This window comes from Balaenoptera musculus, chromosome 1, assembly GCF_009873245.2.
Source record: "Balaenoptera musculus isolate JJ_BM4_2016_0621 chromosome 1, mBalMus1.pri.v3, whole genome shotgun sequence".
Classification (NCBI taxonomy): domain Eukaryota; kingdom Metazoa; phylum Chordata; class Mammalia; order Artiodactyla; family Balaenopteridae; genus Balaenoptera; species Balaenoptera musculus.
Genome location: NC_045785.1, coordinates 42,843,474 through 42,865,641, shown reverse-complemented (window position 1 = coordinate 42,865,641; position 22,168 = coordinate 42,843,474). Strand labels below are relative to the sequence as shown.

Sequence of the window (22,168 nt, the reverse complement as noted above, 5' to 3'; positions counted from 1 at the left end):
AATCATGTAAAATAGAGAAAAATATAAAAAGAAAGAAACCGTACAATTTCACATTCCAGGGAGAGCCATTGTTAACCATTTGCTATACTTTCTATGAATGTATATAAATGGCTTTATATTTATTTGCCATTATACTGTATATGCCTTTGTATTCAACTTTTAATTTTTATTATTTTTTATTTTTTGGCTGCGTTGGGTCTTCGTTGCTGTGCACGGGCTTTCTCTAGTTATGGCGAGCGGGAGCAACTCATCGTTGCGGTGCACGGGCTTCTCCTGCAGTGGCTTCTCTTGTTGCGGAGCACGGGCTCTAGGTGCACGGGATTCAGTAGTTGCCATGGGCCCTAGAGTGTGCGAGCTTCAGTAGTCGTGGCTCGCGGGCTCTAGAGCGCAGGCTCAGTAGTTGTGGCGCATGGGCTTAGTTGTTCCACGGCATGTGGGATCTTCCAGGACCAGGGATGGAACCCATGTCCCCTGCCTTGGCAGACGGATTCTTAACCACTGCGCCACCAGGGAAGTCCCTGTATTCAACTTTTAAAAATTAGCATTATGTCCTAGACATTTTCTTACATTACGTGACCCTTTTAAGGCAAATTTTATTTTTCTTAATTGTACTTACAATGTAAGTAGAGACATCATAATTACACCTATTTATAAAGACTAGGTATTATTAGTGATGTGAAGTCCAAGATTTTTCTTCAGGGTTTGGGAGAGGGTAGGAAAGTAGACTAGGATATTTGAAGATGGGAATAAGTAACATATTTTTCCTATTCCTATTAAGCATTTCTTAAAAAATGCTTTTTGGATCAGCATGTCATTATATATAAACCATATAATAATTTTATGAACAGAGTATTGACAGTGGATTGTTTTCCCAAATATAAAATTACTTTAGATCTGCAGGTGGCATGCTTTCAAAATATTTTATAATTGAATTATGAGAATTTTTCAAACCACTGTAGTTTTTCAAGCTACTGCATTAAAGTGAAGCTGTTACTATACCTTCCTGAAGAGTAAGAATAGAATATAATATAAATGTAAAAAAAAAAAATTCATAAGTTTAAAAGCATGAGAAAGATATATGCCACAGTGACATGCTAAATCAATAAAGATTATTTCCATATAATGGAAATTTTATTATTAAAAAAAATTTTTTAAACCTTTTGGCTGCGCCACGTGGGATGTGGGATCTTAATTCGCCGACTAGGAATTGAACCCGGGTCCCCTGCATTGGAAGTATGGAGTCTTAACCACTGGACCACCAGGGAAGTCCCTGGAAATTTTAAATGTCAAATCAGTCTTGGTCTATAGATTGTACAAATATTGAATCAGTATAGAAATTTAGATATTATTTTAATTTAACAAAATGCATTTATTATAGGTCAGAGGCTAGTTTTAATATTTTGCTATAGTTTAAATACAGAGTGAAGCTTTCCCATAGTATGTTGAAAGAACATAAAGCCCTTTCTGTCAGCCTCAGGCACGTTTCCCACTGGTTTCTCCCAGATACTAGAATCCTTGTGATAGTTAACGAATCATTGCCTAATTAATCGCCTGGAATGTGCAAGGCATTGTACTAGATTGTGGAACCTCTAAGAAAGATGAGGCATTGGCTCTGTCCTTCAGCAGGTTATTATTTAGAGGTAACTATAATACAGTGTAGTAAGTGTCATAATAGAGGTTAGGTACAAACTGCTGTAAGAGCACAGGTAAAGGAACTTCAAGGTGGGTCAGAGGATATTAAATTTGGCTGGGCCTTGAAGAATGAAAAGTGAGCTTCCAGATAGCAATGGTGTGGAAGGGCATTCAAGGCAGAGCAGATGGTGTAGGAAAGGCACACGGACATTGAAGTATATTGTCTATTGGAGAAAGAAGAGGGTCTATTGAGGATGGGGCACAGGTGACCATTGAAGAAAAGAGGGTAGTAAAAGAAGAAAGATAATGTGGGGCCCAGAATTGAAGGTTCTAAGGTATCTTGTAGCCTGTTTTACTTTATCCTATAGATAAGAGGGAACCATTGTATATTTTTGAAATAGCAGAGTGATTAAAGAAATCTCCTTTGCAATGAGTTATTTTTTTAAGAAAGTTAGACATTTGGAATAGGAAGAAACAAAGGCAAAAAAAAAATATGAATCAGGAGAGGGACAATGAAAACTAGCATGTGTTTATTGAGAGCCAATGTGAGGTGCATATCTAATATCTCCATTTTGAGTATGGATCAGTTAACAGTGTAGGCAAGGTTAAAAATTTAGGCATAAAAAAAAATTTAGGCATGCTGCTAAATTAATAATAAAGTACTAGCAGAGCTCACCATTATGAATCTGTAATCACCTAGACTCATGGAATGTTAGCCCAAGAAGAGTCTTTCATTGATCATCCATTGTGTTGGCTCTTTTAAGGGAATTTTTTAAGGAAAGCAGCATGGTAGTAGTTGTACTTTTAAATTAATCAGTTGGTTGAGAAAATATAAGTTAAAAAGCAATTATTAAAAACATTGTTCAGTGTCTTATTTAATCACAGAAGCATCTGCATATATTTGAAAAATAGTGGCACACGTGTGAAACATTTAGTCTACAGACAGTGTGTAACATAGCATATAGCAGAGCTCAGACTCTGGAATGAGAAATGAGAACCTACTGTATTGCACAGGGAACTCTACTCAATGCTCTTGTGGTGACCTAAATGAGAAGGAAATCCAAAAAAAGAGGGGATATGTGTATATGTATAGCTGATTTACTTTGCTGTACAGTATAAACTAACACAATATTGTAAAGCAACTATACTCCAATAAAAATTAAAAAAAAAAACAAACCTAGTTTGAATTTATCACTTGCTTAATTGTATCTTTGAACAAGTTACTTGCTCATCTGTGCTCAGTTTTCTCATGTGTAAAATGTGAATAATAGTATCTACCTCATAGATTTGTCATATGGGGTGTAAATGAGTTAATATATATAAAGAGACTGTAACAGTACCTAGCACAATGTAAGGGCCATTGAAAATGTTTGCTATCATTATGATGATGCTATCTTGTATAAGTCATGCAGTCATTCAGAGACCTTCTTCTGATAAGTTTGTCTTCTATTTTCTTAGATTCTTATTCTGATGAATGATCATTGGGGTCTTTGAATAGTATGTTATTTAAAAGATATTGTTACTTTTAGAAATTTGTGTTCACAATTTTACTTCACTCTCTTCAAGATCTCTGCCCACCTCGTGAAGACACATGCCTTAGGAGTTATCAATCCATTCTTCTTTCTCACCCGTGATCCCTGGAGACAATCAAGTCCTAATTCCCTATGGAATCCTTTGTATATAATGAATTAACCTCTCTCCTGTGCATCTGCAGTGGTACTAGTAATTTACCATTCTTCAGAGAATTGGGAAAATAGTCATTCAAATGATCTTCTCTGGTTCAAATGAGGAACCCCAATTGTCAGAGGATATGTAAATTTGGCCATCTTGGCTGCTGTGTTTCATGGTGGTAATGATAATGGCAAGGTTGCATTCATCTGTCTCTCAACTCTCCCTTGTACAGAGATTTCCCATTGTATTTTTTTTTAATCTCTGTATCCTTTTTTTTTTTTTAATAAATTTATTTATTTATTTATTATTTTTGGCTGTGTTAGGTCTTTGTTGCTGCACGCGGGCTTTCTCTTAATTGTGGCGAGCGGGGGCTACTCTTTGTTGCAGTGCGCGGGCTTCTCATTGCAGTGGCTTCTCTTGTTGCGGAGCACGGGCTCTAGGCTCATGGGCTTCAGTAGTTATGGCACGTGGGCTCTAGAGTGCAGGCTCGGTAGTTGTGGCGCACGGGCTTAGTTGCTCCGCGGCATGTGGGATCTTCCTGGACCAGGGCTCGAACCCGTGTCCCCTGCATTGGCAGGCGGATTCTTAACCACCGCGCCACTAGGGAAGCCCCTAATCTCTGTATCCTTTATCATTAAGCATAAGGTCTAGCACATAGATGAATAAATAAACATGTCATTTTCAAAATGGTTTATCTTTTTTTGTTTTAAGAAATTCTTTCTTACACTGAGATCTGTATTTTCTTCTGCACATTTTAAAGTTTTGTCTTTCACATTAGGTCTGTAATATACCTGGAATTAATTTTTCTGTTTGGTATGATTTAGAGACTTATAATTTTTCCTTCTTGCCATACGGGTATGCCCAGCATCATTTAACGAATAGTTAGTTCTCTTTTCCTCCAGTCAGTTTTAATGTCATGCCTTCTCATCATTTTTTCTGTATATCTAGATCTGTGTCTAAGTTCTGTTTTCTCTTCCTTTGATCTATTTGTCTATCCTTGCATCAAACCAAACTGTCTTAGTTATTTTAGCTTTCCAGTAATTCACAATATCTTATAGGGTAAGTCCTTTTTACATTTTATAATGCTGTTTTTGGTTTTTTTCTTTGTTCTTCCAAATATGTTTTAGAATATGTTCTTCCAAAGCTTTTCAAGTTCCTTGGAAAATCTTGTTAGGATTTTCATTGGAGTGTATAGATTAATTAGGAGAGAATTAACATCTTTATTATGTTACTCATCATGCACTAAATAGTAATGGAGTACCTCTTGTATACTGGGAACTGGGAATATAGCAGTGAACAAAATTCGCAAATATCCCTGGACTCATGGAGCTTACATTCTAGTAGAAGGAAATATGTTCTATTACTCGTAGTAGCCAAAACTAGGATCAGTCTAAATGTCCATCAAATGTATATCCATACAATGGAATACTACTCAGCAATAAAAAGGGACAAACTATGTATACATGCAGTAACATGGATGAATCTCAAAATATACTGGGTATAAGAATACAGTAGACTACAAAACAAAAAAAAAGAATACAGTAGACTACACATTACCATAGACTACATATTATATGATTCTATTTATGTGAAATGTCTATAAAAGGTAAAATTATAGCAACAGAAAGCAGGTCACTGGTTGCCTGGGGCTTGAAATGGGAATGAGAATTGACTCCTAAATGGTATGAAGGAACTTGTTAGGTTGTGGAAGTGTTATAAAACTGAATTGTGGTGATCATTGCACAACTGTATATATTTACTAAAACTCACTGAATTGTATACTTACAATGGGCAACTTTTATGGTTGTATAAATTATATCTCATAAAGCTATTTAATTATTTTATACCAACTCAGATGTAACTTGAAAACATGCTAAGTCGCAAAGAAGCCAGTCACAAAAAAACACGTTGTATGAGTCCATTCATATAAAATATCTAGAATAGACAAAGCTGTAGAGATAAAAAGTAGATTGGTGGTTGCCTAGGGCTGGGGTGATTGGGAGGGAAATAGGGAGTGACTTGCTAATGGGTATGGGGTTTCTTTTTGCAGTGACAAAAATGTTCTAAAATTGTTGTGGTCATGGTTCCACAACTCTGTAAATGTACTAAAAGCCATTGACTTGTACACTTTAAATGGGTGAATTGTATGGTATGTGAATTATCTCAATAAAGCTCTTCTAGAAAATAAATAAAATTATATGCTGTATATGAAGGAGAATCAGTGGAGGGAGATGGTGGTGGGTGGTGGTGAGGAAGGCCTCACTGAGAAGTTACCAGTTGAGCAAAGACTTCAAAGAGATGGGGGATTGAGGCATGTGGATACTTGGGGGAAGAACTTTCTAGGAAGAGGAGATAATCAGTGAAAGATCCTGAGAAGGGAGCATATCTGACATGTTTGAGAAGCAGCAGTAAGGCCAGTGTGGCTGAAATAGAGTGGGCAAGGGAGAGAGCAGTAGGAAATGAAGCTGGGAGATGGGATCACGTGGGGCCATTGTAAAGACTTGGGTTTTTACAGTAAGGGAGATGGGGAGTCAGTGCAGAGTTTTGCGTAGAGGAGTGACATCATCTGACGTAGGTTTTTAACAGTGGCTGCTGTGCTGAAAATAAACTGAAAGGTAGCATGCGTGGAAGAAGGGAAACCAATTAGAAGGCAGCAGTCTAGGAGAGAGAGAAAAGTGACTGGGACCAAGGTTGAAGAAAAACGTGGCCAGTTTTTTAAATATATTTTGAAGGAAGGAGCAAAAAATTTGCTGACAGATTGGAGATGAGATGTGAGAGAAAGAGAAGAGTCAAAGAAGATGCTATATTGTTTGGCCAGAGAAACTGAGAGGGGGGAAGATGGAGGATAAAGCAGATGGTGGTGGTGGGGGAAATGCCAGGAGTTCTGTTTCTGATATGTTAGAGAAGCCCATCAGACATCCAAGGATGGATTTGAGTAAGCAAATTGAATTTCTAAATCTGGAATCTAGGAAAGAAGTCCTCAAGTAAAGATTGTATTTAAAGCTATGAATCCTCCAATCCATCAACACAATATACTTAATGAGACTTTACTTTCCCTTAAGATAGGCTTTTATAAATTGTTAACCTTCCCCTGCCTCCAAAGATAATAAATACGTTAATTTTCCTGTATTTCAGGATCTTCAAGATGAAGTTCAAAGGGAGAATACTAATCTGCAAAAACTGCAGGCCCAGAAACAGCAAGTACAGGAACTCCTTGATGGGCTGGATGAGCAGAAAGCTCAGCTGGAGGAGCAACTGCAGGAAGTCAGAAAGAAGTGTGCTGAGGAGGCCCAGCTGGTAAAGTCTGGCGGTTTACTGCTGCCTGTGTCTGTACCTTAGTTGCTTTTGCTGGCTTAAGATGGAAACATTCTCTGCTTCTTGTTGTTGCTTTTATTGTTAGGTGGCAATCTAGTCAACATGAAGTTCAGGGAATTGAAGGAGATGGGGCATGTTTCATCCAGAAATTACAGGGGAAATAGGACACTTCATATATTTTGTTTTCCAAATTTTAGTTGGAGGTATGGTACCTATGCTTTCCACTCTCCTCTATCAGTCCCCTGATGGCCCTTTTCTACAAAAAAATACATCAAAAAACCACCAAAATAGTAAACTAAACAAATAAACATAATGCATTATGGAATGTTTTAATGACATTTCTTTTTTTAATCCCCCTTTCTTCTCATTCACCTCCATGTTATAGATCTCATCCCTGAAAGCTGAATTAACTAGTCAAGAATCACAGATCTCCACTTATGAAGAAGAGCTGGCCAAAGCTAGGGAAGAGCTGAGTCGCCTACAGCAAGAAACAGCAGAGTTGGAGGAGAGTGTGGAGTCAGGGAAGGCGCAGCTGGGACCTCTTCAGCAGCACCTGCAAGATTCACAGCAGGAAATAAGTTCAGTAAGTCTTTGTGGCAGTGAAAAATACACTCAAATGGGCACTCACATATCCGTTTAGTAAATAATGTTTTCTCGATCTGCTTCCTCTCCCTCTGCCTAGTTTATTTTTCATTTTCAGTCATTTTATATGAATAGGCTTCTTGTCACCTGTCATAAGTTAAAACTGTCATGTATCTTGTACATCTTATGGTTATCACTGGAGTCTGCTTGAGTGTGCAGGATTTGTAGTTAGATGGTTTAGGTTTAAATGCTGGCTCTGCTTCTTACTGCCTCAGTCTTCTCAGTATCAGATTCCTCATCTTTAAAATTGGAGGACTTGGGGGACTTGCCTGGTGGCGCAGTGGTTAAGAATCCACCTGCCAATGCAGGGGACATGGGTTAGAGCCCTGGTCCGGGAAGATCCACATGCCGCGGAGCAACTAAGCCCGTGCGCCACAACTACTGAGCCTGCACTCTAGAGCCCGCGAGCCACAACTACTGAGCCCACGTGCCACAACTACTGAAGCCCATGTGCCTAGAGCCCCTGCTCCACAGCAAAAGAAGCCACTGCAATGAGAAGCCTGCACACCGCAACAAAGAGTAACCCCCACTCGCTGCAACTAGAGAAAGCCCACGCGCAGCAATGAAGACCCAACGCAGCCAAAAATAAATTTATTTTTAAAAAAATGGAGAATTGGGAATTCCCTGGTGATCGAGTGGTTAGGACTCTGCCCTTCCACTGCCGAGGGCCCAGGTTTAACCCCTGGTCGGGGAACTAAGATATCCCGTAAGCTGCGTGGCGTGGCCAAATTTTAAAAAATAAATAAAATTGGAGAATTAACAGTACTCCTCTACCTCCTAGAGCTGCTTGTAAAGTTTAAATGAGGCAAAACCAGTGAGACATTAGAGCACAGTGTTTGGTAAATAATTGCTCACTATGTGTTGCTTATAATAACCCAGTGCCTTCCCTTTTGGGATTCTTAAAATCAGTTTTGCTCATTTAGAGACCTGTATTTTTTGTAATTAGGAAATTGTTCTTTATATAGATAAATATGCAGTGTTACGGTAGGTCCAGAATATAGATCCTTCGCTATGCTATTTCTTGACGTCCCTAAATGGAGAATAATATTTTATAGAATGATGGTAAGATGGTTAGATGTGCATAGAGTTAATGTAGCCCATTCCTTTCATTTTGAATTTGAACAAACTGAAGCCAAGGAAGGTTAAGTAACTTGCCTATGGTTACATAGCCTTCAAAAGAGCCACAGCCTAAAATTCAGATCTTCTAAAACCTGGTCAGTTAATTATTATACATAATGAAGTCCTTCCCCTTGATATGCTTCCCTCCCCCCTCTTGTCTGGCAGGTGAATACCTGCTCACTCATCTTGCAAGACATAGCTTAACCTTTTATTTCTTTGTGGCATTTTCTGAACCCTGCCTTTATTGGACATTGTACTTCTGTTATAGCAATCATAACATTTCCCCCTGCACATTTGTTTATGTGTCTATCTCCCTCAGTAGATGGAGCTTTTTGGTCTAGAAACATACATTTTTATCCTAACATTTAGCACAGTTCTTGTCCCAGTGTAGGTACTCAATAAACAGGTAGGAAACCCAAAAGAAAGTCATCCTAGTGGGAATGGTACCAGATAAATGGACAGTCTTTAAAATAGTTTTCTTTGAGTTTTTAAAAAAACTGTTGTTTAAAGTATAATTTATAGACCATAAAATTAACCAGTTTTTTCAGTGCTCTTTCTACTCTGCCACCAAACACCATGACAGTCTCTGTCATTGGAAATCGAAATGAACACGGTGCACTGGGCGGTGTTTCCTTTTCTTTTTTCCTTCAGTAATAACAAACACGATTGCACAGTCACTCATCAAATGTTCGTTACTCTCCCCACCCAACAACATCCTGATGTTTAGTTTAAACTGTTAGCTTGAAGCATTAGGCATTTCAACAATAAAAAACCATTCTCTTTTCAGTATACCTTCAATTTTTTATTTCTTATAAATATTCAATTGAATATTTCCATTTGTGGTGGAAGTTTGCTGATTTACTGGAAGTTCATTCTGTTCCCCAGAAATGTCACTTGGGTGGCCCTGCTGGGCTAAAATGCAAAGTCCAAGTACTGATTTTTGAACCCAGAGTTCTGTGTAAGATCCAAAAAAAAAAAATTAACCAGTTTTAAGGATCCAATTCAATGATTTTCAGTAAATTTTAGAGTTGCTCAAAATCCCAATCCAGTTTTAGAACATTTCCATCACTCCCAAAAGATCCTTGTGCCCATTTATAGTCAGTCCCCACTCTTACCCTTAGGTAACTACTAATCTATGTTTTGCTTCTATAAATTTGCCTTTTCTGAACATTTCATATAGAGAAAATCAAGCACTGTGTGGTCTTTCTCATGTGGTTTCTTTCACTTAGCATAATGTTTTTGAGGCTCATCCATGTTGTAGCATGTAACAACATTATAGTCCATTGTATAAGGTATTTTGTTTATCCATTCATCAATTAATGGGCATTTGGATCCTTTCCACTTGTTGACTATTACAAATAATGCTGCTTTGAATTTTGTATTTGCATACAATTCTTTGTGTGGACATATGTCTTCATTCCTCTTGGATATGAAAGTTGTTTCTATTGTAAAGTTATGTTAAACTTTTTTTTTTTAAACTTTAAATTGCCAAACTTTTCCAAAGTGGCTGTACCATTTTATGCTCCCCCTAGCAGTGTATGAGGGTTCCAGTTTCTCCACATTCTTACCAACACTTAATTGTCTTTTTGATTATAGTCATTCCTGTAGATGTAAAGTGGTACTTCATAGTTTTTAATTTGTAGTTCTCTTATGACTAGAGATGTTGATCATCTTTTCATGTGCTTATTAGCCATTTGTATATCCTTTTGGATGAAACATCTGTTTAAGTCTCTTGCCCATTTTTAAAAAATGGGTTCTTCTTCTTCTTATTATTATTATAAGAGTTTTAAAAAATATATATGTATTCTGGAGATAAGTCCTTTATCAGATAGTTAGTTGATTTGCAAATAGTTTCTCCCAGTCTCTGGCTTGTCTTCTCATTTTCCTTTCTTTGACTTTTTTGAAAGAGGATTTCTTTCAAAGGAAGGAGCATAAATGAGAAAAATAGAAAGGACTCCGGATATTATAAATTATCAGAGAGAAAATAAAACAGTGTTTTTGAACATGGAAAATAGTTTCAGCAGGCTGTACTACCAAGTGTGCCAGAATATATTTGGTATCTGTGAAAGGAATTAGATCCTTGTGTCTGATCTCCAAACCTTAAGAATAAACATACCAAACTGTTACACTTGACTCAGTGACTATATGTCTTTCCACAGAGGGCCTATAAAAAAAGAAGTTGCTCTCGAAAGCTTAACTATAGCTTTTCTGGGAAAAGAAATAACTAAAGAAAAATGTTCTGACTTGCTGAATTTTTATTTTTACTTCTTACCTTGTATTTGCAAGAAAACAAAGAACCTTTGACCTTAACTCTATGTAACTTACTTATACAATATATACTATTTATCCAAGTATTTCTGGCACTCTAAATGTTTATTGTACTTTTCTTGCACAATTTGCAAAGAGCTTGTGTTAGTTGTGTGATTTTTTTTTTTTTTTTTCCCGTATCCTCTAAGTTTACGTAGAGAGTAAGGCTTAGTGACAGGTGCATGGGAGAACCAGACACAGGAAAGCCTAGTTGTGTTCATGATTCTATTGATTGTCTCAGAAATAACTATAAGGAACAAACTGTCCTAAATAGAACTTTCTGATAGGCAAGTATTTAACCCTACTGTTTCATCTGTATGATGGGTATTATTTAGTATTAATGTTTTAAATTTTAAACTGCAAGGTAGTAGTGGGCATTAAAATTGATTTAATGGTCATGATAAATTTTTTAAATGAAATAAGGGAGACCAGGGAATATCAGCATGCATTACACGCAGTAAGGGTAAGTATTACTTCGTGGAACTTGTTTTACCACTGTATGTGCGTGTGTGTGTGTATAATTATATATATGATGTATGCATCTATATATGTGTGTTTATGTATATAAATACACACAGAGAGACATGTTCAAACGTATATATTTACTGGGTCAAGGAATCTATTTCTTTCTATGGATTAAAGTAAAAGTAAGTTTATAAGCCACTGCTCTGTAACACTAGGAATATACAAGGCCTATGCTGTGTATTAATAAATGTGTAGTATTTTTGGATTGTTAGTTTAAATCCTAAATACAATGCAGTTTGGTAGATATGTACATATATGCTTACTGATGCCCACTGTTTAAATTTATAAGCATAACAGTTGTGTTTTTCAGTGAATGTATATTAAGCACTTACAGTATGCATCATTGTGCTAGATGTTGGAGATACAAAGTTGATAACAAAAATTGTGGTCTCTACCCTCAGGCTCAAGTCTTTAACTTTTTAAAAATAGAGTGAATTAGTGGAAAAGGAACAGGAAAATTTAATTGCTATAATAGTGACAAATGCAGTGTGCCAGGCACTTTTACACACATTGTCCATCTTTTACATAGGCCTTTACATTTTACAGAGTTCTTTCAAATCTATCTTTTGCTACACTTAACAGTCATCTATGGAGATAGTTCTTACTACCTTTATGGATTAAGAAATGGAGGCTTGGAGAGGTTACTTTGACTAAGATCACCTAACTAGAAGGTGATAGAGCTAGATGTACATCTGTCTCCCAGTCCAGATGTTCTTTTCCCAGGTTATGACCCTGAAAAGACCTTTGGTAAATTACAGATTCCAAATTGAGCAACTTAAAAACCTTATGGGGAATGTTAGGGGAATAAGATTAGTTAACAGAGCCTTGATTTACAAAATGTCAATAGGTAATTTTTATATTTGCTAAAAACAAAAAATACAACATGCTAATAAAGAGGACTCCAATATAATTAAAATATATATTTTTTTGTGAAAATGGGTGCTATTCAGTAAAATTCCATTTATTATTCCTTTTCACTAGAAACATTTTTCGATTCTGCTATCTCAGTTTCTTTGAGGTATATGTAAATTTGCTTTTATTGTAGACGTTGGTATAAATAAGCATTTTTTCCTTCCTCTGGTGCCCCACATTTTTCTTTTTATATATATTACAATTTATTGCATACCACTTTTTGTCCCACTGTTGTCCCAGGTGTATAAAGTCACTTGGGTACTGAGGTAAAAAAAACGTCCTTTATTTAACCTGTTTGGCATACCTTAGATTTAGAGACTACTTCCTAGGGCTCTAGCCCATTAATAAGTAATGCCAGAGGATAGGACACTAGCTTATTTCACCTTTGTCTTCACTTCTCTTCTTCCCAATAGGAGTATGGATGGCTCCAAAGTCTTGTGTACTCTCCCTCAACTTCCTTTATCTCTCCTAAAGCTTCATCACAAAATCTTCTCTTGCTCTGCCACTGTGCTATCTTTTTCCTAGTACCCTGACCTTTTTTCTAATTATATTCTAAAAGACTGCCAATTTGCAGATATTTGAATTAAAATTCTTAGAGCGTCAGAAGATGTACAAAAAGCAAATCCATATATATTGGAATTTCAAGAGGAGAACTTGCTGGGATGGATTACTAAGTCATGCTGCATTCCTTAATGGAAGCAAATTTATCCTTGACCAAGTCTAAGCATATAATTATTTTTACATTACATGTCTTTCTATTAATAAATTCTATTTTGTATTTCTGCTTTGTGTTGACAGATGCAAATGAAACTGATGGAAATGAAAGAGCTGGAAAACCATAATAATCAATTAAGTTGGTGCAGTAGTCCACACAGCATTCTTGTGAATGGCGCTACAGATTATTGCAGTCTCAGCACCAGCAGCAGTGAAACAGCCAATCTTAATGAGCACACTGAAGGCCAGAGCAACCTAGAGTCTGAGTCCATACACCAGGAGTCTCCAGTGAGTCTAATAGTTCCTTAAATTTCATAATCAACTTCAGAAAAAAAAATTGATTCAGATCGAAGTTTTGTTGACATCATACCTAATGTAAATATGTGGCCTTGCCTTATCTGAGACAGTTGAGAGGTGGAGAATGGGTTATAACAGTTTTAACTAGTGTAAAAATATAATTTTAACTGATCTATTGTTATAGAGCATGTTTTCAGAATAGTAGTTCTGTAGATAGTAAGTTTTAAAAATAGTTTTTAAGTACTCTTGCCCAAAGCTGAAAGTAATTCTTTATTTCATAACATTGAGGACATTTATTTACTGGTTTTTTTGGAGAACACCAACTAATGCAAGAGTGCTGCTGTGATGTATGAGAGCTACAGAGACAAAAGACCTTTAACCCTGTCTTCAAGCTGCACACAGTCTAGTCATGTAACACTGTGTTAAAAGGCTGTGATAAAGTAAGCATAGGATATTCAGGTAGGACAGCTTGGAGGAGGCTCAGAGAAGATGTCATAGGGAAGCTTTACAAGTGGCCATTGAAGTGAGAAGGGGTTAAGCAACAGAGAAGGTGGTACATTCCTGGCAGAGGAAACAGCATTAGCATAGGTATGAAATGGGAGAAAACATGCTGCACAGGATCATGAGAAGTTTTTGGAGGATATTTTGTGATGGTGGGGAATGTATTGGTAGGAGATGAGGCTCTCTCCTAGGGGGTTACCTGCATTACCTCTGGTACTTTTTATCAAGATAGAGATGTCTGTGCCCCACTTCAGACTTGTTGAACTAGAGTTTCTGGGTTGGAGCCAGGTACATATATTTTAAAAACAAATTCCATGGGTGATTATGATGTGTACCTAGATAAAAATGACCACTTTTAGGTCAGAAAGGACCAGAGAGTAAGAAATTTGGATTCATCTTGAAGCATTGGGGAATTCATCTTACTACAGTGAGTAGCTATTGAAGAATTTTTAAGCAAGAAGTGACAGGATTGAGTTTACCTTTTAAAAAATGTGGATAGGGAATTCCCTGTTGGTCCAGTGGTTAGGACTCGGCGCTTTCACTGCCGTGGCCCAGGTTCAAGTCCAGGTCAGGGAACTAAGATCCTGTAAGCCGTGCATTGCAGCCAAAAAAAAAAAAAAAGTGTATAATAGATTGAAGAGTAGGACTGGACACATAGCCATATGGTAGGAGACTGTTGGAATGGTCTGTGTGAGAATTGTTTTAACCTAGACTTAACCAGTAACAGGAGGGATGATGATGAGAAGAATACAAATTTGAGAGATATTAAGGATGTAAAATTAATAGACTTAATATTATTTAGACAGTGCAGTCTTGGATATATTATACAATATTTTTTTAAGCACAAAATGCAGATTACTAGGTTATCCTTCAAAGACATAGGGTGGTATGAAATGGAGATTGCCCTTTGCACTTCTTTTTTTTTTTTAAGATTTTTAGAAATTTCATGTAATGTCTGAAACATTTATATTAACATATTTCCATACAAATAACCCAATGAAAGTTTAGTATTAGTTGTTTTGGTTTTTTTTTATACTGCAGGTTCTTATTAGGCATCAGTTTTATACACATCAGTGTATACATGTCAATCCCAATCGCCCAATTCAGCACACCACCATCCCCACCTCACCGCAGTTTTCCCCCCTTGGTGTCCATATGTCCATTCTCTACATCTGTGTCTCAACTTCTGCCCTGCAAACTGGCTCATCTGTACCATTTTTCTAGGTTCCGCATACATGCATTAATATACGATATTTGTTTTTCTCTTTCTGACTTACTTCACTCTGTATGACAGTCTCTAGATCCATCCATGTCTCAACAAATGACTCAATTTCGTTCCTTTTTATGGCTGAGTAATATTCCATTGTATATATGTACCACATCTTCTTTATCCATTCGTCTGTTGATGGGCATTTAGGTTGCTTCCATGACGTGGCTATTGTAAATAGTGCTGCAATGAACATTCGGGTGCATGTGTCTTTTTTTTTTTTTTTTTTTTTTTTTTTTTCTGTATTTTATTTTTATAAGAGATAAATAGACTGACACCAAGCATTGTACATGGATGACCACAACAAAAGCAACAATGATTGCAATTACCAAACATGAAACACACTCATACTATGTCATAATATTGACATTCAGTCCAGTAATCCTCCACTGTAACAGCTCCTTTACTTTGCAGTGAAAATTGATTTGTATATTCTTTGCCTCTGAGTCCTTGTGGGATTTTTTTTTTTTTTTAAATTCAGACAGAAAGTCACAAAAATTATACTCATCCTCATCAGTTCACTCAGTCCCATGTAATTCATTTTTTTTTCATCTTGATATTTTGTTAGCACTTTTATGAGTTCATCAGTTTTTCATTAGAGTTCTGAAAATGCTTATTCATTCAGTTCAGCAGTACAGTCAGTTACCAGAAACCTGTACTTGTCAGAGTCTTTTCCATGAATTTCTTGAAGATGAAACCCTTTTATAGGAACATATTTGCAAAATCATCAGAGTACACCCAGAACTGTCTGTAAATGACAAAAGACTTAAAAATGACCACGGTTAAAGATTTGATGAGAGTTCATAATAATGCAGTTGACAAGAAAATTAGTTATTGCTGAGATATACATTTTAAAGTAATAACTAGGATTATTACTTATAACATTATACCAGAACATATAAGATTTTTAGAAATTTCATGTAATGTCTGAAACATTTATATTAACATATTTCCATACATATTTCCATACAAATACAAATATAAGATTTTTAGAAATTTCATGTAATGTCTGAAACATTTATATTAACATATTTCCATACATATTTCCATACAAATACAAATATAAGATTTTTAGAAATTTCATGTAATGTCTGAAACATTTATATTAACATATTTCCATATAAATAACCCAATGAAAGTTTAGTATTAGTTGTTTTGTTTGTTTTTTTATACTGCAGGTTCTTATTAGGCATCAATTTTATACACATCAGTGTATACATGTCAATCCCAATTGCCCAATTCAGCACACCACCATCCCAACCTCACCGCAGTTTTCCCCCCTTGGTGTCCATATGTCCATTCTCTACATCTGTGTCTCAACTTCTACCCTGCAAACTGGCTCATCTGTACCATTTTTCTAGGTTCCACATACATGCATTAATATACGATATTTGTTTTTCTCTTTCTGACTTACTTCACTCTGTATGACAGTCTCTAGATCCATCCACGTCTCAACAAATGACTCAATTTCGTTCCTTTTTATGGCTGAGTAATATTCCATTGTATATATGTACCACATCTTCTTTATCCATTCGTCTGTCGATGGGCATTTAGGTTGCTTCCATGACCTGGCTATTGTAAATAGTGCTGCAATGAACATTCGGGTGCATGTGTCTTTTTGAATTACGGTTTTCTCTGGGTATATGCCCAGTAGTGGGATTGCTGGGTCATATGGTAATTCTATTTTTAGTTTTTTAAGGAACCTCCATATTGTTCTCCACAGTGGCTGTATCAATTTACATTCCCACCAACAGTGCAAGAGGTTTCCCTTTTCTCCACACCCTCTCCAGCATTTGTTGTTTCTAGATTTTCTGATGATGCCCATTCTAACAGGAGTGAGGTGATACCTCATTGTAGTTTTGATTTGCATTTCTCTAATAATTAGTGACGTTGAGCATCTTTTCATGTGCTTCGTGGCTGTCTGTATGTCTTCTTTGGAGAAATGTCTATTTAGGTCTTCTGCCCATTTTTGGATTGGGGTGTTTGTTTCTTTGATATTGAGCTGAATGAGCTGTTTATATATTTTGGAGATTAATCCTTTGTCCGTTGATTTGTTTGCAAATATTTTCTCCCATTCTGAGGGTTGTCTTTTCGTCTTGTTTATGGTTTCCTTTGCTGTGCAAAAGCTTTGAAGTTTCATTAGGTCCCACTTGTTTATTTTTGTTTTTATTTCCATTACTCTAGGAGGTGGATCAAAAAAGATCTTGCTGTGATTTATGTCAAAGAGTGTTCTTCCTATGTTTTCCTCTAAGAGTTTTATAGTGTCCAGTCTTATATTTAGGTCTCTAATCCATTTTGAGTTTATTTTTGTGTATGGTGTTAGGTAGTATTCTAATTTCATTCTTTTACATGTAGCTGTCCAGTTTTCCCAGCACCACTTATTGAAGAGACTGTCTTTTCTCCATTGTATATCTTTGCCTCCTTTGTCATAGATTAGTTGACCATAGGTGCGTGGGTTAATCTCTGGGCTTTCTATCTTGTTCCATTGATCTATGTTTCTGTTTTTGTGCCAGTACCATATTGTCTTGATGACTGTAGCTTTGTAGTATAGTCTGAAGTCAGGGAGTCTGATTCCTCCAGCTCCATTTTTTTGCCTCAAGACTGCTTTGGCTATTCGGGGTCTTTTGTGTCTCCATACAAATTTTAAGATGATTTGTTCTAGCTCCGTAAAAAATGCCATTGGTAATTTGATAGGGATTGCATTGAATCTGTAGATTGCTTTGGGTAGTATACTCATTTTCACAATGTTGATTCTTCCAATCCAAGAACATGGTATATCTCTCCATCTGTTGGTATCATCTTTAATTTCTTTCATCAGTGTCTTATAGTTTTCTGCATACAGGTCTTTTGTCTCCCTAGGTAGGTTTATTCCTAGGTATTTTATTCTTTTTGTTGCAATGGTAAATGGGAGTGTTTCCATAATTTCTCTTTCAGATTTTTCATCATTAGTGTATAGGAATGCAAGAGATTTCTGTGCATTAATTTTGTATCCTGCAACTTTACCATATTCATTAATTAGCTCTAGCAGTTTTCTGGTGGCAGTTTTAGGATTCTCTATGTATAGTATCATGTCATCCGCAAACAGTGACAGTTTTACTTCTTCTTTTCCAATTTGTATTCCTTTTATTTCTTTTACTTCTCTGATTGCTGTGGCTAGGACTTCCAAAACTATGTTGAATAATAGTGGTGAGAGTGGACATCCTTGTCTCGTTCCTGATCTCAGAGGAAATGCTTTCAGTTTTTCACCATTGAGAATGATGTTTGCTGTGGGTTTGTCATATATGGCCTTTATTATGTTGAGGTAGGTTCCCTCTATGCCCACTTTCTGGAGAGTTTTTATCAGAAATGGGTGTTGAATTTTGTCAAAAGCTTTTTCTGCATCTATTGAGATGATCATATGGTTTTTATTCTTCAACTTGTTAATATGGTGTATCACATTGATTGATTTGCGTATATTGAAGAATCCTTGCATCCCTGGGATAAATCCCACTTGATCGTGGTGTATGATCCTTTTAATGTGTTGTTGGATTCTGTTTGCTAGTATTTTGTTGAGGATTTTGCATCTATATTCATCAGTGATATTGGTCTGTAATTTTCTTTTTTTGTAGTGTCTTTGTCTGGTTTTGGTATCAGGGTGATGGTGGCCTCATAGAATGAGTTTGGGAGTGTTCCTTCCTCTGCAATTTTTTGGAAGAGTTTGAGAAGGATGGGTGTTAGCTCTTCTCTAAATGTTTGATAGAATTCACCTGTGAAGCCATCTGGTCCTGGACTTTGGTTTGTTGGAAGATTTTTAATCACAGTTTCAATTTCATTACTTGTGATTGGTCTGTTCATATTTTCTGTTTCTTCCTGATTCAGTCTGGGAAGGTTATACCTTTCTAAGAATTTGTCCATTTCTTCCAGGTTGTCCATTTTATTGGCATAAAGTTGCTTGTAGTAGTCTCTTAGGATGCTTTGTATTTCTGCGGTGTCTGTTGTAACTTCTCCTTTTTCATTTCTGATTTTATTGATTTGAGTCCTCTCCCTCTTTTTCTTGATGAGTCTGGCTAATGGCTTATCAATTTTGTTTATCTTCTCAAAGAACCAACTTTTAGTTTTATTGATCTTTGCTATTGTTTTCTTTGTTTCTATTTCATTTATTTCTGCTCTGATCTTTATGATTTCTTTCCTTCTGCTAACTTTGGGTTTTGTTTGTTCTTCTTTCTCTAGTTTCTTTAGGTGTAAGGTTAGATTGTTTACTTGAGATTTTTCTTGTTTCTTTAGGTAGGCTTGTATAGCTATAAACTTCCCTCTTAGAACCGCTTTTGCTGCATCCCATAGGTTTTGGGTCGTCGTGTTTTCATTGTCATTTGTCTCTAGGTATTTTTTTATTTCCTCTTTGATTTCTTCAGTGATCTCTTGGTTATTTAGTAACGTATTGTTTAGCCTCCATGTGTTTGTCCTTTTTACGTTTTTTTCCCTGTAATTCATTTCTAATCTCATAGCGTTGTGGTCAGAAAAGATGCTTGATATGATTTCAATTTTCTTAAATTTACTGAGGCTTGATTTGTGACCCAAGATGTGATCTATCCTGGAGAATGTTCCGTGCGCACTTGAGAAGAACGTGTAATCTGCTGTTTTTGGATGGAATGTCCTATATATATCAATTAAATCTATCTGGTCTATTGTGTCATTTAAAGCTTCTGTTTCCTTATTTATTTTCATTTTGGATGATCTGTCCATTGGTGTAAGTGAGGTGTTAAAGTCCCCCACTATTATTGTGTTACTGTCGATTTCCTCTTTTATAGCTGTTAGCAGTTGCCTTATGTATTGAGGTGCTCCTATGTTGGGTGCATATATATTTATAATTGTTATATCTTCTTCTTGGATTGATCCCTGGATCATTATGTAGTGTCCTTCCTTGTCTCTTGTAACATTCTTTATTTTAAAGTCTATTTTATCTGATATGAGTATAGCTACTCCAGCTTTCTTTTGATTTCCATGTGCATGGAATATCTTTTTCCATCCCCTCACTTTCAGTCTGTATGTGTCCCTAGGTCTGAAGTGGGTCTCTTGTAGACAGCATATATATGGGTCTTGTTTTTGTATCCATTCAGCCAATCTATGTCTTTTGGTTGGGGCATTTAATCCATTCACGTTTAAGGTAATTATCGATATGTATGTTCCTATGACCATTTTCTTAATTGTTTTGGGTTTGTTTTTGTAGGTCCTTTTCTTCTCTTGTGTTTCCCACTTAGAGAAGTTCCTTTAGCATTTGTTGTAGAGCTGGTTTGGTGGTGCTGAATTCTCTTAGCTTTTGCTTGTCTGTAAAGCTTTTGATTTCTCCATCAAATCTAAATGAGATCCTTGCCGGGTAGAGTAATCTTGGTTGTAGGTTCTTTCCTTTCATCACTTTAAGTATATCATGCCACTCCCTTCTGGCTTGCAGAGTTTCTGCTGAGAAATCAGCGGTTAACCTTATGGGAGTTCCCTTGTATATTATTTGTCGTTTTTCCCTTGCTGCTTTCAATAATTTTTCTTTGTCTTTAATTTTTGCCACTTTGATTACTATGTGTCTCGGCGTGTTTCTCCTTGGGTTTATTCTGTATGGGACTCTCTGCGCTTCCTGGACTTGGGTGGCTATTTCCTTTCCCATGTTAGGGAAGTTTTCGACTATAATCTCTTCAAATATTTTCTCTGGTCCTTTCTCTCTCTCTTCTCCTTCTGGGACCCCTATAATGCGAATGTTGTTGTGTTTAATGTTGTCCCAGAAGTCTCTTAGGCTGTCTTCATTTCTTTTCATTCTTTTTTCTTTAGTCTGTTCCGCAGCAGTGAATTCCACCATTCTGTCTTCCAGGTCACTTATCCGTTCTTCTGCCTCGGTTATTCTGCTATTGATTCCTTCTAGTGTAGTTTTCATTTCAGTTATTGTATTGGTCATCTCTGTTTGTTTGTTCTTTAATTCTTCTAGGTCTTTGTTAATCATTTCTTGCATCTTCTCAATCTTTGCCTCCATTCTTATTCCGAGGTCCTGGATCATCTTCACTATCATTATTCTGAATTCTTTTTCTGGAAGGTTGCCTATCTCCACTTCATTTAGTTGTTTTTCTGGGGTTTTTTCTTGTTCCTTCATCTGGTACATAGCCCTCTGCCTTTTCATCTTCTCTATCTTTCTGTAACTGTGGTTTTTGGTCCACAGGCTGCAGGATTATAGTTTTTCTTGCTTCTGTTGTCTGCCCTCTGGTGGTTGAGGCTATCTAAGAGGCTTGATGGGAGGCTCTCGCCCTTTGCACTTCTTAGATCAGAAATTTAGATCCAGAAAACAATGGGAAGCCATTGAAGGACTTTTAACCAGAGAGTCATGATCAGATTCACATTTTATATCTATTGCTTTGGCTACCATAAGAAGGTAGATGGGAAGGACACATATTGGAGGCAGAAGGCAGTTGGAAGGTTATTACCACAGTAACACAGACCAGAAATGATGATACTGTAAATGAATGATAGTGACAGTGAAGATGGAGAAGAAAGGAAGGATTTAAGAAAGAGATAGGAGGTAGACTCAGCAAGACTTGGAATATAGCTGGGGGATGACCAAAGGGAAGTAGTTAAGAAAGACCTGAAGTTTTCTGGCCTTGAGTGGCTTTGATGCTTGGTAATACCATTTTCTTAAGAAAGATTATGGGAGAAGTCATTCACTGAATATGTTCTGCTTGTCTTTTAAAATTTTTTAGTAATATTTGACTATTCTTTGTCCGTTTCACCTGCCAAGTAGAAAATACATTGTAAGTCTATGAAGAATTAATATTTTGTAGGCAAGAAGTAGTCCTGAAATACCGCCTTCTGGTGTGACTGATGAAAACGAAGTGGTGACTACAGCTGTTAAGGAAAAAGTTTGTCCTGAATTTAATAGTGACAGACGTTCAAAAGAGGTAAAAATAATTTTATAAGTAAATGTTTTTATCACTGTCTTCTCAAGATGGGCTGTACACTATTTTAGGCTAAGGAAAGAGAAAAATGTGTTAAGTGGACTTTATGACCACAAAAATATTTGTTATGTTACCATCAGTTGATTTTTCAAACATGTTATTTTATTTTTAAATGTTACCTTTTAAAACTTTGGTTTCTAAAACTTTTTTTTTAATTTAAAATTATTTTTAGGAAGATCCATTTAATGTAGAATCAAGTTCACTGACAAATCCAGTTGCAGATTCAAACTTGGATTTTTTCCAGACTGATCCTTTTGTTGGCAGTAAGTACTCTTATATTTATATTATAGATTTACCA

General features: G+C 36.4%; 1 protein-coding gene across 3 annotated transcripts in view; it reads left to right on the top strand.

Annotated features, from left to right (window-relative positions):
• Positions 1–22,168, top strand: part of EPS15 (epidermal growth factor receptor pathway substrate 15) — a 171,970-nt gene that overhangs the window by 104,578 nt on the left and 45,224 nt on the right. For all 3 annotated transcript variants that reach the window (XM_036862610.1, XM_036862600.1, XM_036862620.1), the window contains exons 14-18: positions 6,439–6,600; positions 7,004–7,201; positions 12,922–13,125; positions 21,697–21,813; positions 22,043–22,133. In XM_036862610.1, coding sequence (XP_036718505.1) covers positions 6,439–6,600; positions 7,004–7,201; positions 12,922–13,125; positions 21,697–21,813; positions 22,043–22,133 — 772 coding nt within the window. The remainder of the gene's footprint in view (positions 1–6,438; positions 6,601–7,003; positions 7,202–12,921; positions 13,126–21,696; positions 21,814–22,042; positions 22,134–22,168) is intronic.